General features: G+C 46.6%; 1 protein-coding gene across 1 annotated transcript in view; it reads left to right on the top strand.

Annotated features, from left to right (window-relative positions):
* The first annotated feature begins 1139 nt into the window (after positions 1–1139).
* The window catches only part of LOC122554079 (kinetochore protein Nuf2-A), a 37290-nt gene continuing 20432 nt past the window's right edge, over positions 1140–17997 (top strand). The window contains exons 1-7 of the mRNA XM_087990862.1: positions 1140–1234; positions 5685–5812; positions 7564–7638; positions 8291–8367; positions 11587–11648; positions 12049–12146; positions 14077–14150. Coding sequence (XP_087846988.1) covers positions 5690–5812; positions 7564–7638; positions 8291–8367; positions 11587–11648; positions 12049–12146; positions 14077–14150 — 509 coding nt within the window. The 5' untranslated portion in view covers positions 1140–1234; positions 5685–5689. The remainder of the gene's footprint in view (positions 1235–5684; positions 5813–7563; positions 7639–8290; positions 8368–11586; positions 11649–12048; positions 12147–14076; positions 14151–17997) is intronic.

Genomic DNA, 17997 nt, shown 5'->3' with positions numbered 1-17997 from the left:
TATCTGAGTTGAGAAGACACCTATTTTTAAAAGATATCTTGAGAATGTAACTTTTAAAAAGTTCTGGGATTTACACATGAAGCAACCGAAGCTAACATGATCGTTCTAAAAGATTTGGAGATGCCAGTGTTGGACTGGGGTGTACAAAGTTAAAAATCACACAACACCAGGTTATAGTCCAACAGGTTTAATTGGAAGCACACTAGCTTTTGGAGCGCCGCTCCTTCATCAGGTGACAGTGGAGGACACAATTCTAAGGCACAGAATTTATAGCAAAAATTTACAGTGTGATGTAACTGACACACAGCCATCCTCTCAGAGACTTAGACCACTCTACACTCATGCACACACATATACACTCTCTCACAGACACTCACAACCCCCACTCCAGACACGCACACACAAAGACCCACATGCACACAATTTTGTGGGGTGAATTTGTACTTGCAGAGTTACATTGTACTTTGCTCAAAAACTGAATTCATGTAAAACTCTGTTTTCTCACTTTTTAGATTAGCATCAATCTAAACATCATGGCATTGACAAAGAACACAGAGGGCTAACATCTTCAATATATTGTCTAGCTAACGCCCATTGTTACAGCTAACCTGAGAATGCAACTTTTAAAAAAAGGTTTTGTGATTTACACATGAAAGAAGTGAAACTATCGTGGTATTGAACAGATGAAAGACTCAACAATCAAGGTATTTTTCAATGTACAATTTCAGTAACATCACACTGTAAATTTTTGCTATAAATCCTGTGTGTTAGGATTGAGCCCTCCACTACCACCTGATGAAGGAGCGGCGCTCCGAAAGCTAGTGTGCTTCCAATTAAACCTGTTGGACTATAACCTGGTGTTGTGTGATTTTTAACGTTCTAAAACAGGAAAGACTCAAGCTAAATTTGTTTAATATTAAATTCCATGGCACTGCACTCCTGCTGCTATAAAGTATGTGTCTTATGATTCTGCTCCACAACCTAATGAAGGAGCAGCGCTTCGAAAGCCAGTGTTTCCAAATAAACCTGCTGGACTATAACCTGGTGTTGTGTGATTTTTAAGCTTGTCACTCTCTCCCAACAATACAGGAGACCCAAGGCACGGACCGCGCATGCGCGACGACGTCACCACGTCGGCAGTTGACGCTGACGGCGCCAAATCAAAAGTTTTGAGCGGAAACGGTGATGGGAGCGGAGTAATTCATTAAAGATTAAAACCTGGGGATTGTGGATGGTATGTCTTGTTTATTCCTTGGCTCCAGCTGTGTGTCTCTCTCACTATTTATGTGGAGGTTTTGTTTAACTTGGGACAGCGGAGAAGTTGTCCTTTGAATGTGAATTAACTCCTGTTGATTGTGGCGATGCCGCCGGTTCCCCCGCCATCCCTGCGGCTGGTTTACCTTTCCTCGTTTGGTTTTGCACCCTCCTTTCTACAGCCGCGAAATCTCTACGTCTACAAATGTCTTATTTCCTTAAAACAAAAAATAATTGAGAGGGCAGTGTGTATGTGTGTGGTAAGGGAAGATACTCTGTTGGCGCTTGGATTGTCCTTGGGGGCGTCCCTCTTGATGCATCACCAACCCTTGTCTCGTCATAAAGCGCTGTGCCCCTCCTCCCCCTCCCCCACTCATTTCACCCCCCACTCGCCCCCCCCACTCTCCACTCCCCCCTTTCCTCTCTCCCACCTCTCCTCTCTCTCTCCTCTCTCCCACCCTCTCCCCTCCCTCTCTCCCTCCTCTCTCCTCCCTCTCTCCTCCTCTCCCCTCCCTCTCTCCCCACTCTCTCCCCACTCTCTCCCCACTCTCTCCCCTCCCTCTCCCCTCCCTCTCCCCTCCCTCTCCCCCCACCCTCTCCCCCTCCCTCTCCCCTCTCTCCCCTCCCTCTCCCCTCCCTCCCTCCTCCCCTCTCTCCCCTCCCCTCCCTCTCCCCTCCTCCCTCTCCCCTCTCTCCCCTCCCCTCCTCTCCCCTCCCTCCTCTCCCCTCCCGCTCCCCCCCTACCCCCCTCCCCCCTCCCCCCCCCCCTCCCCCCCCCCCCTTCCCCCCCTACCCCCCCCCTACCCCCCCCCCCTCCCCCCCCCCCCTCCCCCCCTACCCCCCTCCCCCCTCCCCCCCCCCCCCCCTCCCCCCCCCCCTCCCCCCCCTCCCCCCCCTCCCCCCCCTCCCCCTCTCCCTCCCCCCCCTCCCTCCCCCCCCCTCCCTCCCCCCTCCCTCTCCCCCCCCTCCCCTCCCTCCCCCTCCCCCCCCCTCCCTCCCCCCCCTCCCCCCTCCCCCCCTCTCCCCCCCCCCTCCCCTCCCCCCCTCCCCCCCCCTCCCCCCCTCTCCCCCCCCCCCTCCCCCTCCCCCCCCCCTCCCCCCCCTCCCCCTCCCCCTCCCCCCCCCTCCCCCCCCCTCCCCTCCCCCCCCTCCCCCCCCTCCCCCCCCTCCCCCTCCCCCTCCCCCCCCCTCCCCCCCCCTCCCCCCCTCCCCTCCCCCCCTCCCCCTCCCCCCCTCCCCTCCCCCCTCCCTCCCCCCCTCCTCCCCCCCCTCCTCCCCCCCTCCTCCCCCCCTCCCCTCCCCCCTCCCCTCCCCCTCCCCTCCCCCCCCTCCCCCCCCTCCCCCCCCCCTCCCCCCACCCCCCCCTCCCCCCTCCCCCCCCTCCCCTCCCCCCCTCCCCCCCTCCCCTCCCCCCTCCCCCCTCCCCTCCCCCCCTCCCCTCCCCCCCTCCCCTCCCCCCCTCCCCTCCCCCCCTCCCCCCCTCCCTCCCCCCCTCCCCTCCCCCCTCCCCCCTCCTCCCCTCCCCCCCTCCCCTCCCCCCCTCCCCTCCTCCCCTCCCCCCCTCCCCTCCTCCCTCCCCCCCTCCCTCCCCTCCCCCCCTCCCCTCCCCTCCCCCCCTCCCCCCCTCCTCCCCTCCCCCTCCTTCCCCCCCCCCACCATCCCCCCCCCACCTCCCCCCCCCTCATCCCCCCCCTCCCCCCCCCCTCCTCCCCCCCCTCCCCCCCCCTCCCTCCCCCCCCTCCCTCCCCCCCCTCCCTCCCCCTCTCCCTCCCTCCCCCCTCTCCCTCCCTCCCCCCCTCCTCCCCTCCCCCCCTCCCCTCCCTCCTCCCCTCCCTCCCCCCCTCCCTCCCCCCCACCCTCCCCCCTCCCTCCCCCCCCTCCCTCCCCCCCCTCCCTCCCCTCCCTCCCCCCCTCCCTCCCTCCCTCCCCCCCCTCCCTCCCCCCTCCCTCCCTCCCTCCCCCCCCTCCCTCCCCCCCCTCCCTCCCCCCCACCCTCCCCTCCTCCCTCCCCTCCCTCCCTCCCCTCCCTCCCCTCCCTCCCTCCCCTCCCTCCCCTCCCTCCCCCCCCTCCCCTCCTCCCCCCCTCCCCCTCCCCTCCCCCCCCTCCCCCTCCCCTCCCCCCCCTCCCCCCTCCCCCCCCTCTCCCCCCTCTCCTCCCCCCTCCTCCCCCTCCCCCCTCCCCCCTCCCCCCTCCCCCCCTCCCCCCTCCCCCCCTCCCCCTCCCCTCCCCCCCTCCCCCTCCCCCCCTCCCCCCTCCCCCTCCCCCCTCCCCCCCCTCCCCCCTCCCCCTCCCCCCCTCTCCCCCTTTTCCCCCTCCCCCCCCTCTCCCCTCTCCCCTCTCCCCTCTCCCCCTTCCCCCCTTCCCCCCTCCCCCCTCCCCCCTCCCCCTCCCCCTCCCCCCTCCCCCCTTCCCTTCCCCCCTCCCCCTTCCCTTCCCTTCCCCCCTCCCCTTCCCCTTCCCCTTCCCCCTCCCCCTTCCCCCTCCCCTTCCCCTCCCCTCCCCCCCTCCCCCCCTCCCACCCTCCCCTCCCCCTCCCACCCTCCCACCCTCCCCTCCCCCCCTCCACCCTCCCACCCTCCCCTCCCCCCCTCCCACCCTCCCACCCTCCCCTCCCCCCCTCCCACCCTCCCCTCCCCCTCCCTCCCCCCTCCCCTCCCCTCCCACCCTCCCCTCCCCCCCTCCCCCCCTCCCCCCTCCCCCTCCCCTCCCCCCCCCCCTCCCCTCCCTCCCCCCCTCCCCTCCCCTCCCCCCCTCCCCCTCCCCTCCCCCCTCCCCCTCCCCTCCCCCTCCCCCTCCCCCCTTCCCCCTTCCCTTCCCCTTCCCCCTCCCCCTTCCCCCTTCCCCCTTCCCCCTTCCCCCTTCCCCCTCCCCCCTCCCCCTCCCCCTTCCCCTCCCCCTTCCCCTTCCCCCTTCCCCTTCCCCTTCCCCTTCCCCTCCCCCTTCCCCCTCCCCCTTCCCCCTCCCCCTTCCCCTCCCCCTTCCCCTTCCCCTCCCCCTTCCCCCTCCCCCTTCCCCCTCCCCCTTCCCCTCCCCCTTCCCCTCCCCCTTCCCCTCCCCCTTCCCCTCCCCCCTCCCCCTTCCCCCTCCCCCCTCCCCCCTCCCCCTCCCCCCTCCCCCTCCCCCTTCCCCCTCCCCCTCCCCCTTCCCCCTCCCCCTTCCCCCTCCCCCTTCCCCCTCCCCCTCCCCCTTCCCCCTCCCCCTTCCCCCTCTCCCTTCCCCCTCTCCCTTCCCCTCTCCCTTCCCCCTCTCCCTTCCCCCTCTCCCTTCCCCCTCTCCCTTCCCCCTCTCCCTTCCCCCTCTCCCTTCCCCTCTCCCTTCCCCCTCTCCCTTCCCCCTCTCCCTTCCCCCTCTCCTTCCCCCTCTCCCTTCCCAACCCTCTCCTCTCCCCCTCCCCCCCCACCCCAACCCCCTCCTCCCCCCAACCCCCTCCTCCCCCCCAACCCCCTCCTCCCCCCCAACCCCCTCCTCCCCCCCCAACCCCCTCCTCCCCCCCAACCCCCTCCCCCCCCCCCCCCCCAACCCCCTCCTCCCCCCCCCCCCAACCCCCTCCTCCCCCCCCCCAACCCCCTCCTCCCCCCCCCCCCCAACCCCCTCCTCCCCCCCCAACCCCCTCCTCCCCCCCCCAACCCCCTCCTCCCCCCCCCAACCCCCTCCTCCCCCCCCCCCCCAACCCCCTCCTCCCCCCCCAACCCCCTCCTCCCCCCCCAACCCCCTCCTCCCCCCCCCCCAACCCCCTCCTCCCCCCCCTCCTCCCCCCCCTCCTCCCCCCCCAACCCCCTCCTCATCCCCCCCCCAACCCCCCCCCCCCAATCCCCCCCCCAACCCCCTCCTCCCCCCCCCAACCCCCTCCTCCCCCCCCAACCCCTCCTCCCCCCCCAACCCCCTCCTCCCCCCCCAACCCCTCCTCCCCTCCCCCAACCCCCTCCTCCCCCCCCCCCCCCAACCCCCTCCTCCCCCCCCCCAACCCCCTCCTCCCCCCCCCCCAACCCCCTCCTCCCCCCCCCCCCCAACCCCCTCCTCCCCCCCCTTCTCCCCCCCCCTCCTCCCCCCCCAACCCCCTCCTCATCCCCCCCCCTCCCCCCCCCCCCCCAACCCCCCCAACCCCCCCCCCCCCTCTCCCCCCCCCCCCTCCCCCCAACCCCAACCCCCCCCATAATTCATAAGCCCTCACGTAAGCTCTCAAAAATCTTGGGCATGTGAAGCTCACCTCTGATATGCTGAACGTAGTATTCTTTCAGGTTGCCTCTGAGCTGTTGCTATGTTTTTGTTTTCAGGTGATGATCTATGCTCAAAAGAATGAGGGACAAAATTAAATTAATGTTGGTATCTTAGTAAATTTCAGAGCAATTATGATATCTTGCTTGGCTCCAGTACAAATGTTTCATATTAAAGACGTTGATTTTCTAAAATATAGCTGTTTTCTTGTTAGCCCAAATGGAGGGGGAGAACAGACTTCCATATCCGATTTGCAAATTGGATTATATTGTGAGTTATTGTCGCAAGCACATTTTAAATGGATCAGAAGCCAACAACTTCTCGAAAGCTGACCTATCAAAAGTAAGCGTTTTACTACTATTTTTTTGTTGTTTACACTCGAGGATGCATTGCTGTATAAGGGCAACTGTATTAGTGTGATGCAAATTATATTTTGCTATGGAGTTATGTCCTTTGTGAGGCCAAATGTTTAATTGATATAGAGAACTGTGTTTTAAAAATGCAGTTTTAATCTATAAAAAGTACTATTATAGGACTATATTTAGTACATAAATGTTATGTGCCAGCTGCTAAAAGTTTTTGAATTGAATTAGTTTAATTGCTACATGCACTCAAATGAGTACAGTGAAAAGTTTATAAATCACCACTTAGATACAAAGGTACCTAGGTACAACTACTTCAGTTACGAGATTAGTTAGTGCTACAAAATCTCATATGGATCAATAAGACCTCCTCTCATTCTTCGAACTCCAATGGATATAGGCTCAGCCTGCCCACAGTTTCTTCATAACACAACCCTTTGTCCCAGGAACTAGTTGAGTTAACCTTCTTTGAACTGTTATAGAAGGAAGAGCTCATAATCAAAGAAGCAGAGAGATCAGGAGGCTTGTAACATGACAAGAGTTCTATGAGAAGAGATGAGACTATCAAGCTCTGTGAATGCAAGTACAAGAATTTCAAAGCTGAATGCAATTGATCACATAAAATATTTCAGATGTACAAAATGTTGCTTCTGAAATATTGATTACTTTTTGTCTACATTTCAAAAACAGTGCTTTTTATTAGGATGTTGCTAGGTATGGAAGGTTTGAGTTATAAAGATAGGCTGGGACGTCTTCCACTGAAGCGCAGGAGGGTTGAGAGGTGACCTTATAGAAGTTTATAAAATCATGAAGAGTATAGATACGGTTAATGGTCGGTGTTTTTGTCCTAGGATTGGAGATTTCAAGACTGGGGGAATATTTTTAAGATGAGGAGAGACAGATTTAAAAAGCACGGGGCAAATTCTTTTTACGTAAAGGAGTGGTTCACGTATAGAATGAACTTCCGAAGGAAGTGAGGATGTGGGTACAATTACAACATTTAAAACTCATTTCGATAAGTACATGAATAACAAATGTTTGGAATGAAATGGGTCAGGAGCAGGCAGCTGGGACTAGTTTAGTTTGGGATTATGTTCGGCATGGACTGGTTGGACCAAAGGGTCTGTTTCCATGCTGTATGACTCTCTAACACATGGCTCCATCTTGAGTACAGAGTGCCTAGGTACAATCCTTAGTTACAGAATAGAGAAATTGAAAAGAAAAGTTGCATTATAGCTATACACAGTATAACCATTGGTCAGGAAAAACCAAAGCAAAGTTATAAACCTTCTCGAAGGGCTGTCCACAGCAGACCAGCACACGGGTCCTCCATGTGGTCTGACCTCTGGCTGCTGCACGCTGTGCACTGGACTGCTACAGTCCCCACGCCAGGCCATTGAGAGAAGGAAGGAAAAGAAGGAGGGAATAAAGAAAAAGAATGCGTAAAGTGGATGAGCTCCAAGTGGGGTGTCCTACTCTGCCACCATCTTACCAGAAAATATTTTATGAATTTGTTCTAGAACTAAAATGCAAGAAGACAACTGTAAGCATTTATCTGAAACGCAAAGTTTCACAAGCAATTTACAGACCCGAGTTAGAATATCTAGGGGCTAATATTACCCAGTTTCTCAGATAATTATCACAACAATGCTCATACTTTTCCTGCATTGAAAATTAAGTATTTGAGCTTAACTATTCTGGTACACTGACATTTTGAACATTTTTCAACAGCCAGAAACTGTACAGAGACTGTATATGAGATGTCTACAGATCGTTTTTGATGCACGTCCAGATTGCTTTTACATGGTTCGTATTCATCCCATTTCTTACTAAGGAAAATGCAAACGTGTATGTACTGTTTTCCCATTCTGCATTCATTCAGCTGTAATGTGCCGATTAGGATTAGTTGTAGTCTGGTTTCCCAATGTAACCAGTGAACATAGATAAATATACATGAATAGGGCTTTGTTAAGTATCTGGCAGAGTAAACAATGGATTTGAATATATTAATTAGCCTCTCAATTGAAATTCTTGGCCTTGCTCCCATAGAGAAATCAGATATTATTATTATTCCTCTGACCGATTTACAGTTGATCCTAGTGTACGAATGAATTGACTCTCAAATTTTATTAAGTCAATCAATTTCTAACAGTTCCTTGCATGGTCAACTAAGGGAGCTTGCATGGTAGTATGTTACATTTGATTTGTTAGTATTTAGAGCTAACAGGACAATATCTACATTAAAGTCAGAATACATTACGTGTCATGAAATATTGTTTCTGTCAGTAACCTATTTATTCTTGCTAAGTGTCCCAAATTTCTTGACTTCAACATTATGAAACATTTTCTTTTTGCATATAACTTTCTTTTGGCCAAAGTCTGAAAAGTGTTTTTATGAAAGTGGAATGTACATTTTTCAGCACTTCTAAAGTTGTAAATATGCTTCGTGTACACATAGATGCCTGGAGATGAAAATATCCCATACCCTCAACTTTCTGAAGGTTTTATCCCACTTCTGAACCTTTATGTTTGCATGTAAGTATCAGAAATCTTATAGAATAAGATATCTGGGATATATGAAAATCAAAGATGATGGTTTTGGAGCTCTGTTAGTTACATAGATGGGGATTGTCAATTTCTCTAACTAAGATTTATTCAGTATAAGCACTTGTTAATGTATTCAATCTCTTTGACATTAAGACATTCTTTATTATTCAACTTGCAATCTGCTTTGAAGAATACTGGAAAATCTTCATTCCAATATTAATAAAAGGTCTTGAGGTTTAATCTTCGTCAGATTAATGGTCACGTTGAATTAATGATGAGTAGAAGTTGTGCAATGCGTCTCAAAGTTTTGGTGCAATCTCTAATGCACTTATCGTAAATTAATTTCAACATGCAAGATGTCAAGGATCTTGCATTTAGAATTAGTTTTAATGAAAGCCAAAAATTGAACATTGACTTTTGTATAGATTTTTGCATGCTTGAGGATTACAGACTTGGAATCAGTGCCACATATTTCTAAGATTCTGTGACTGTCGGGCAGTAAAAATGCCTTTAAAGATACAATAAAAGTAATGTCCAGTTAAAATATTCCCAGTTTGACTTTACACTATACGTCTCATGCATTGTTTTGATTTCTTTAACGTAACTGTTTTCAGCGATATTTATATCATAAATAATTCTAATGTTGTAATACTCTAAGGAGATAAGGGTTTTAAACACCATGACCTTAAAACATCTGAAATGGATAAGCAGTTATTGCTTTTATCTCTAGCCTTTTTAAAAAAAATATGGGTCCCATTATTTCATTTGTTCTTGAAATAGGTCTAATGAACAGTGAATTACCTGGGTGGTGTTTTTAACATTCTCTCTTTCAGATGGAAGTTTTCTGTTTGCTTGATCCAATTTCAGGAAATTTCATTTGATCTCAGATGATTACATTACAAATAAATCTGTGTTTCATAAAGTTCCTCTCTATTAGATTTATGCTATCTAGTGTAAAAGATTTGTTAGTCTGAAGATGGAATTGTGCAGGGGTGTGAGCAATGTGGACTGTGATGGATGAGTTGTTTGGCAGAATCAGCCGATAACTGCAGCAAGGTCCACTGATGTCAAGATCAATTTGTTCCATCTCTTATGCTTTTCACAAACAGTGTGGTGAGGATTCTTGCTCGGTGATGGAGGTAGCAATTGATGTTTGTTAATTGTTAAAACACCTGAATGCAACAACTCACGTAATTAATATTCAAACTCCTATCTTGCCAAACAAACTAGATATTAGGAAAACATGATAACGAAACTGGATCGTGTGCATGGTGCATTCAGCTCACCACTTGCTCTGAATGACTTCTATGTTAGACATTGGACAGCAACAGCGTCTCAGGGCATGATCCAAGGACACCAAGTGAATACACTACTCCACTGTGGACGTTAGTGTTCAAAACCAGCTACCTGCCATAACTGTAATGGCACTTCCACTATGCACTAGAAGTATGCTTTGGAAGCACAGACTTAAATTGAAGATCATACTAGCATTGAAAAGCTGTCGTGCTGGCAGGCACGCAACTCATAAACTGTACCAGGTTGCATCTTCGGAATGCTTGTTTGCTGTCTTAGTGTTTGCTCACTTAGTGCCTAACTGCTTGCTCACAGCATCCCTACCTTGTTTTGCTGTTGGAAGGTGGCTTGCATTGCTGCTAAGCAGCCCACAGCCTGGGGACATACATCTTGCTGTGCAACAGTATGCTACATCAATTCTGTACCTGTCCCAATTGCCGGGAGTGTCTGGCCTCTGCATTCTCCCCTCTATAGGGTGCTGCATGAGGGGCAAAAGTGGTGAGATGTTATGAAGGACTGAGAGGGCAGCCCAGAGGACATGCAGCGTTAGTCCTATTGCAGGCTAACTGATGAGAGTGGGTTGAGGGAAGGTGTTGCAGGCTAACTAGTGAGAGTGGGTGGTTGAATATGAGTTTTGGGAGGTCTATGTAATGGCAAAGAGATGTTGAGGTATAAGGGTAGAGAGGGTCACTGACCTTTTTCTGTGTATTGCTGGCCATTCCTCCACATCCTGTATTACTGACCTGAGTGGCGACCTCTGATCAGGCTGGCTTGGTGCCGGTGATCTTCTGGAAGCAGTGCCGCATTTAAGAGGACCACCAGATCCCTGTCAGAGTAATAGTGTCATTCTCTTCTCTGTTATCTTATCCACATGTCCTTGCTCAAGTAGGGCAGCTTCATAATGCCACTATTCTTTTGGGTCTACTGTGATGCTTTGAAAATGGCACTGATGAAAGTGGCTCCAGTCTTTTGCCAGATGTTTGCTAAGTGGCAGGTTGTTCCAGATAATATGGAATTAGGTGGGATAGAAAGGTGACAGGGGAGACACCATAGGGATGTGTTGGGTAAATAATGTGGCAAGTTTGGAAAATATGCAAAAAAAAAATCTCATTGGCCTTGCAGTAAGAAAGTGTCAAACTTGACATAACTCAGACTTGGCCAAAAGTAGTAGGACACCACTCTTAATGTTTTTGTCTTTACTGTACAAACTGAGGTGCTGGTCTGGTAGTTATGTCACTGGGCTGTTAATCAGAGCTTCATGGTAATATTCTGAGGATATGGATTCGAATTGCAGTGTGGCAGCTTCAAACAAAAACTGGAATTAAAAAGTTAGCCTAATGATCACTATGTAACTACTGTTCATTGTCATAAAAATTCATCTGGCCCACCAATGTCTTTTAGAGAAGGAATTTGGCCAACTTTGCCTGGTTTGGCCTACATGTGACTCCAGACCCACAGGACTGTGGGTCTGTACTCTATGAAGTTTAAAAAGATGAAGGGGATCTCATTGAAACTTACAGAATACTGAGAGGCCTGGATAGAGTCGACATGGAGAAGATGTTTCCACGAGGAGGAGAGACTAGGACCTGAAGGCATAGCCTACGATTGAAGGGATGATACTTTACAACTGAAATGAGGAGGAATTGCTTCAGCCAGAGAGTGATTAGTCTGTGGAACTGACTGTCAAAGCCAAGTCTTTGAGAGTATTTACAACAGAGATAGGTTCTCGATTAATAAGGGGATCAAGGGTTTTGGGGAGAAAGTAGGAGAATGGGGCTGAGAAAAAGCCTATATCTGCTCCTGTATCTTATGATCTTATAGGTGCTGTTATGTGTGTATTTGATTTTCATTTGAGAAATTCTGTAACACTGTCTAAAGTGATTGTTGCGTTTAAATTGTTTTTGTATGTTACAGGCATAATTTAAAATCACTATGTGCAATTCCATATTTCGAGATGAGTGACCTCTTGAATCCTAGTAAGTTTTCAACTTTTTCAACTTAATTGAAGTTCTAGATTCTTAAATGTAATGCAGATAAATGCAAGCTCTCATAAATGCAATAGTGAATCTCGAGACAGTAGGTAATTTTGATTCCAATTTTCATTAACTGAAGTAAAACATACTTTGCTGTTATCAAGTTAAATTGATGTTGAAGCAAACAAAATATACTTTTGAAATTTGACAGGAAAAGTGTGTTTTATTCAGTTGCACAAATATTAGATAACTTGCTGCATTTGTTGTTTATAACTATATAATCAAAACTACTTCAAAGTACTTAATCTTTGAAGTGCACTTGAATTTTGCAGGAATCATAAACAGAACTTTTTTCTTCTCTCAATTGCTGGTCTAATTAACCAATTTTTTATTTTAAACGTAGAATCAAAATGCACCATTGTCATCATGAGTGGCATAATCAACTTTCTTCAGTTCAGAAAAAGAACCCTGGAAACTTACCTGAACCAACAAAAAAGTTTTGTAAGTATTGATTGTGATTACAAGGTTATCATTTTTTGTCAATGTGCGTTAATGATTAGGCTGGTTGGTTCTGTACCATAAAATAAGGAAAGATTAAGTTAGCTTGGAATTATTATGTGTGGATTTTTTTCATTTAGGTTTTTTGTCTTCAAATTTACTTAATTCCTGATAGTAAGTGTTGGAGGTCAGATGGCATATCATTCCAGGTGAGAATTTGAGAATGAATTCTTTACAGTTTTGTTTTCCTGTCTTCGATTTTCACCAAACAATGCTTTCTTCATGACTCCATGGGAGACTATAGTTCATGGAAATCTATAACAATAAGCTGCATTTATGTTGCAACAACCTGAGTGTTACTTTCAATCAGAAACTTAATTGGACCAAAAATACAGATATTGTGGCTACAAGAGCAGGTCAGAGCCATGAATTCTGCAGCGAATGATCCCCTCCTGACTCCCAAAAGCCTGTCCAATATCTACAAGGCACAAGCCACCCACTTGCGTGGGTGAATGCAGCTCCAACAACACCTGAGAAGCTTGACACCATTCCAGAACAAAGCAGCTTACTTGATTGGCACCACCATGAACATACAGAAACAGCAGTGTATATGAGACACTCTGCACAAATTCACCATGGTTTCTTAGCATGTTCAAAACTCATGACTATTACCATCTAGAAGTGCAAAGGCAACAAATACATACGCACACCACCTGCATGTTCCCCTCCAAAATACTTACCATCCTAACTTGGAAATATATCACCATTCGTTCAGCATTGCTGGTCAAAATCCTGGAAGAAAATGAGGACTGCAGATGCTTGAGATCAGAGTCGAGAGTGTGGTGCAGGAAAAGCACAGCAGGTCAGGCAGCATCCGAGGACCAAGCGAATCAATGTTTTGGGCATAAGCCCTTCATCAGGAACTTCCTCCTAATGGCAGTGAAGGTGTACCTGCATTAAATGGACTGCATAGATTCAAGAAAGCGCTCACCGCCATCTTTTGAGGGCAACTGGTGAAGCCCATAACCCCTGAATGAATAAAAAGCGACGCATTTAAAATAATTATTACAAGGTGTTTTATGACAATATTTATAATGCACGATTTTGTCAAGTACCTGTCCTTACCTTGCATGAATAATCTAAGTCCAGAAAACTATGATTTCCATCTTTCAAGGATTTACTTTCAGTGTTAGATGAAGTTTGACCAATTTACGTTTCTTTCATCCTGTAGGCTAAGTGGATCGGAAACAGTAAAAGTCCAATCACCAATCCTTCTTTAAACATTTTTAGATTTTATCAATTGTATATTTGTGCAAGTAATTTTGTTTTCAGGTTCTGGTTAATGGTTTTCATCTGAAACCAAAGCAATATGTGTTCTACATTATATTATGTGAAGCTTTATTTCACTACGAAGCCAAATACTGTCGCTGAAAATAAAATAACAAAACAATGACACTGGTATTAATATAAAGGCAAAAAAATCTTAGAATGCGTAACAAGTCAGGCAGAATCTGTAGAAGAATAAATTGTCCCTGAGAGTGAAGAGATGGGGTGAATGGAAGAATTGGTGTAGGTTAAGTCAAGCGTCCTGATGAAGGAAACTCACTTGAAAACAAGGTAAAATCCGAAGCATTCGTATGGAATTTTCCTACTTCTCTACTTGCTTAAAAGTTGTGCATCCCATAATTTCCCATTCTGATGAAAGGTTGTCAATCTAAAATGTAAAATCTGCTTCTTTCTTCACAGATCTTCTCTGATCTTCTGAATATTTGCAGCTTTTTATTTCATTTTTTACGTATATGCAGTTGGTGTTGTCCTGGTATTGGACTCTGTGGTTATTCTGTTTGTATTTCTTGAGGAAAACAATTTCTATAGCAAATTATGAAATTGTAAGATGAGTAGAAATGTTTACCAATGTATTTGTTTCCCAAAGAAATTGAATCTGGAGCTGATGCAACAAATGGTTTCATCGAATGAAGAAATGAAATACAAAATTGAAAGACTTAAGTAAGTGGATCCCAACACATTTAAACCGGTTGATGCATATAATCAGATTCTGCTTGACTGACTTGCGGATTGGCATGTACATTACGTAAGTCTTGATGGTGCTTGATAGCAGTTCATTTCATGTCTGCAAATCCCACATATTGCTATTTCATGATAAATTATATCTTCATGACTAGAGTACGTAATCAGAACAATAAATAGTGAAATTTTTCTGTATTATGTATATGATAATCTCTGGGAAATTTATCAGCATTTTAAGGTGCTGGCCTAGGGTATTTCATGGATCAAACAAAGTGCACTTCCTGTATGATTAGGAAGAAATACTGTATAAATATCATGGGATAAATCAGCTTTTAATAATTGATTTATTTATTAGAAATAAGGCAAAGATATAATTCAAAATAAAAGTTACAATTCTAAATGGCGTGCAGGAGCAGAGAGACATTATATATTTGCATAAATCATTAAAAATGACAGGATAAATTGAGACAGTGGGTAATAAATCATTCATTATCCCAGGTTTTATTGGTAAACTGTTGGGTACAAAAGTAAGGAATTTGGGTTAGATTTATATAAAATAATGATTCCGCTTCAAATGGAGTATTCAGTCCAGTTCTGGGACCACACTTTTTAGAGAGAAGGTGACGATTTACAGACGGTGCAGAAGAGATTCTTGCAAATGATTCCAAGAGTGAGAATCTTTGTGCAATTTGAGAGTCTTCCTTGAAGAACAGAGTAGACTTGACAGAAGTATTTCAAATTGTGATCAGTTTGGACAGAGCAGATGAGGAGAAACTATTCCCATTGGTAATAGGATCAATAGGAAACAGATGAAAGGTAACAGTGACCTGAGGAAAATCTTCAATATGGAAGTGTTTAGCACCTGCGATGCACTGCCTGGGCATGTAGTGGAAGCAGGTTCAATTGAGGCATTCTAGAGGGCATTGGATTGTTTTCTGAAAAGGGGCAATGTGTAGCGAAAAGTCTTGACTGTGGCAATGGGTGATTTGCTCCTTTGGAGAAGCATTACAGAAATGATGGATCAAATGGCCTTCTGTGCTGTAACCATTCTACGTTTGTATAAAATATGGCTGACCTTAAATGTCCCTTGACAGAAATACCATATGTTTTATCAGTGTGCTCCTTTTTATTACTGAGAAAGAAAGACTTCAGGGGGAAAATGCATTATCTATGGAAAGTGGAGGGTGATATTTGAAAAGAAAAAGTGTGCAATGCAACTTAGATTTAATGGCAGGTCAGAAGACTGGACAAAATATTTTTAAAAACCAGAAGAATAATAGAATAATCATTGAAGAATGAGAGAAAACCACACAAAAACATTGAAAAAAGCAGAGTAGGTAAAATGAACATCTGTCACTTACAGTGAGCTTAGAGATTTGTAGAAGGCTGCATCTGCTGATATCCTTGAGCTTGTACTGGAGCAGTAAGATAGGTGCATTAAGTTTAAGTAGTGTTAAACATAAACACACAAACATTAAAAGTTAACAAAAGAGTATATTGAAGAGAAGGGAAATGTGAGTATTTAATTTTTAAAAATCATAAGTGCTTTTAAAAAAAAAAACAGCTGAACCTATACTGTTGGAATTTATCATTGCACTGTTGATGTCAGCAGAAAATTTTGTTCCTAAAACACCAAAACTAAGATCAGGAATAGGCCATTCAGCTCTTTGAACCTACTAAGCCATTCAATATTGTCATGGCTAATCTTTTGTTTTAACACCATATTTCCATTTCCTTCTAACCCCTTGATACGTTCTAGTATCTAAAATATTATCAATCCCTTTCTTAAATATACTTCGTGACCTAACCTGAGGTAGAAATTCCACAGGTTGACCATCCTCTGAAGAAATGATTCCTCATCTCAGTCCTAAATGGCCTAGCCCACACTGTGACCCTGAATAGGGGAACCATAATTACTGCTTCAAGTTTGTTTAAGCTTGTTAAAATTTTATGTTTCAGTCAGATCCCCTTGCATTCTTTTAAACTCGAGTGAATGCAAGCCCAGTTAAACCAATGTCTCCTCTAATGATAGTCCATCCATAGATAATAACAAAATGGTAGTTGAGTTGACTAGATATTTTGCATCTGACTTCACTGTAGAGGATTTAAAAATAACACTCCAGAAATAAGTATGTATCAAAAGGTGAAAGGGAGGAGCTTAAGAATTGTAGTCATCGAGGAAAGGGCACTAAGAAAATTATTGGAACTAAAAACTGATAAATCCCCATGTTCTGATGAACTTCATCCTGAAGTCTTAAAGGTAATCGATAAGATAATTAATACTTCAAGATTCTCTGGATCAAATTGGGAAATTGTGACTGTGACTACTTTAATCAAGAAATGGCAACAGAAGACATAAAAGTATAGGCAAATCAATTTCATGTCTGTCATAGGAAAAATGCAGAATTTAAGGATGTTCATAGTGGGACACTTGGCAGAATCAATGTGATTTTGTCAAGAGTATTTGTGTTTGACTAATTTGTTGATACTCTGAGAAAGTGATCAGCAATATGGATGTAATGTATTTACCTTTTCAGAAGGAATTTGATAAGGTGCCATATCAAGTTTACAATGCAAATAAGAGTTCATAGTATAGGAAGGATTGGTTAGCTAACAGGAAACCAAGTGTAGGCACAAATGGGTCATTTTCAGGTTGGCACAATTTAATGATTGGAACTTGCACAGGAATCGGTGTTGGACCTTAACTATTTACATATGAATTTGACAAATGGCAGGAAGTATAAAAGGCCTATTATTGAAATGGGAGTAATGTTTGGAGTTGTACCTAGAACAAAGGAAGATGTGTGTGTTGGAAGTCCATTACCTCAACCTCAGGGCATTCTGCAAAAGTTCATCAGGGTAATTTCCTCGGCCCTAACCACTTTCAGCTGCTTCATCAGTGACCATCCTTCCATCATAACATCAGAGATGTTCACTGATAATTGCACAACATTTATTGCCACGTGTGATTGTTAGATGCTGAAGTAGTCCATGTCCACATGAAGGAAGACCTGGACAATATCCAGGTTGGATTTTCAAATGGCAAGTAGCATTCATGCCGTACATGTAAATCAGTAACCATCCCCAAAAGGAGAATCTGGACATCACCCCTTGATATTCAGCAGTGTTACCATTGTTGAATCCTTCAAAATCGACTTTGAGAGGTACCATTGGCTTGAAATTGCACTGGACAAGGGACAACATTTTCTTTAGAATTTAGAAGGTTAAGGAGACATCTGATTTAAGTTTTCAAGATATTAACAGAGAAAGGCTGAATGGATAAGATAAACTATTTTCACTGGTTGGGGATTCTAGAACTAGGGGCATAGTCTAAATATTTAAGGCCAAAATTAGTGATATTAGAAACCACATCTATACACACAGGGTAGTTGAGGTTTGGAACTCTCTTTCACCAGTGGAAGAGTGATGTTTTTTAAAAATCTGAGGTCAATAATTTTTTGTTATGCTAAGGTACAAAGGGATAAGCGCGAAAGGCGGATTTATGGAGTTAGGCCTCTGATCAGCCATGATCTCGTAGATTGCCCGAAGTACCTTGATTGGCCGACTGGCTCACTCCTGTTCCTATTTTCCTATATGAATATTGTGACTGCAAGACGACTAGCATCTTGCAGTGAGGAACTCATGACTTAACTTCCCAAAGCCTATCTACCATCTATAAGCTAGAAGTTTGGAGTACTCCCCACTTGCCTGGATGAGTACAGCTAATTGCTAGAAGCTTGACACCATTTAGGGCAAAGCACCTGCTTTGTTATATATTCCCTCTCTCTTTCTCCACATTCGCTGTCTCCAGCACCGATACACTGTA

This window comes from Chiloscyllium plagiosum, unplaced genomic scaffold (assembly GCF_037043375.1).
Source record: "Chiloscyllium plagiosum isolate Xiang-an unplaced genomic scaffold, Cpla_swu_hap1 HiC_scaffold_9, whole genome shotgun sequence".
Taxonomy (NCBI): Eukaryota; Metazoa; Chordata; class Chondrichthyes; order Orectolobiformes; family Hemiscylliidae; genus Chiloscyllium; species Chiloscyllium plagiosum.
Note: the sequence above shows the minus strand (reverse complement) of the source record. Positions and strands in the feature narration are given on the sequence as shown.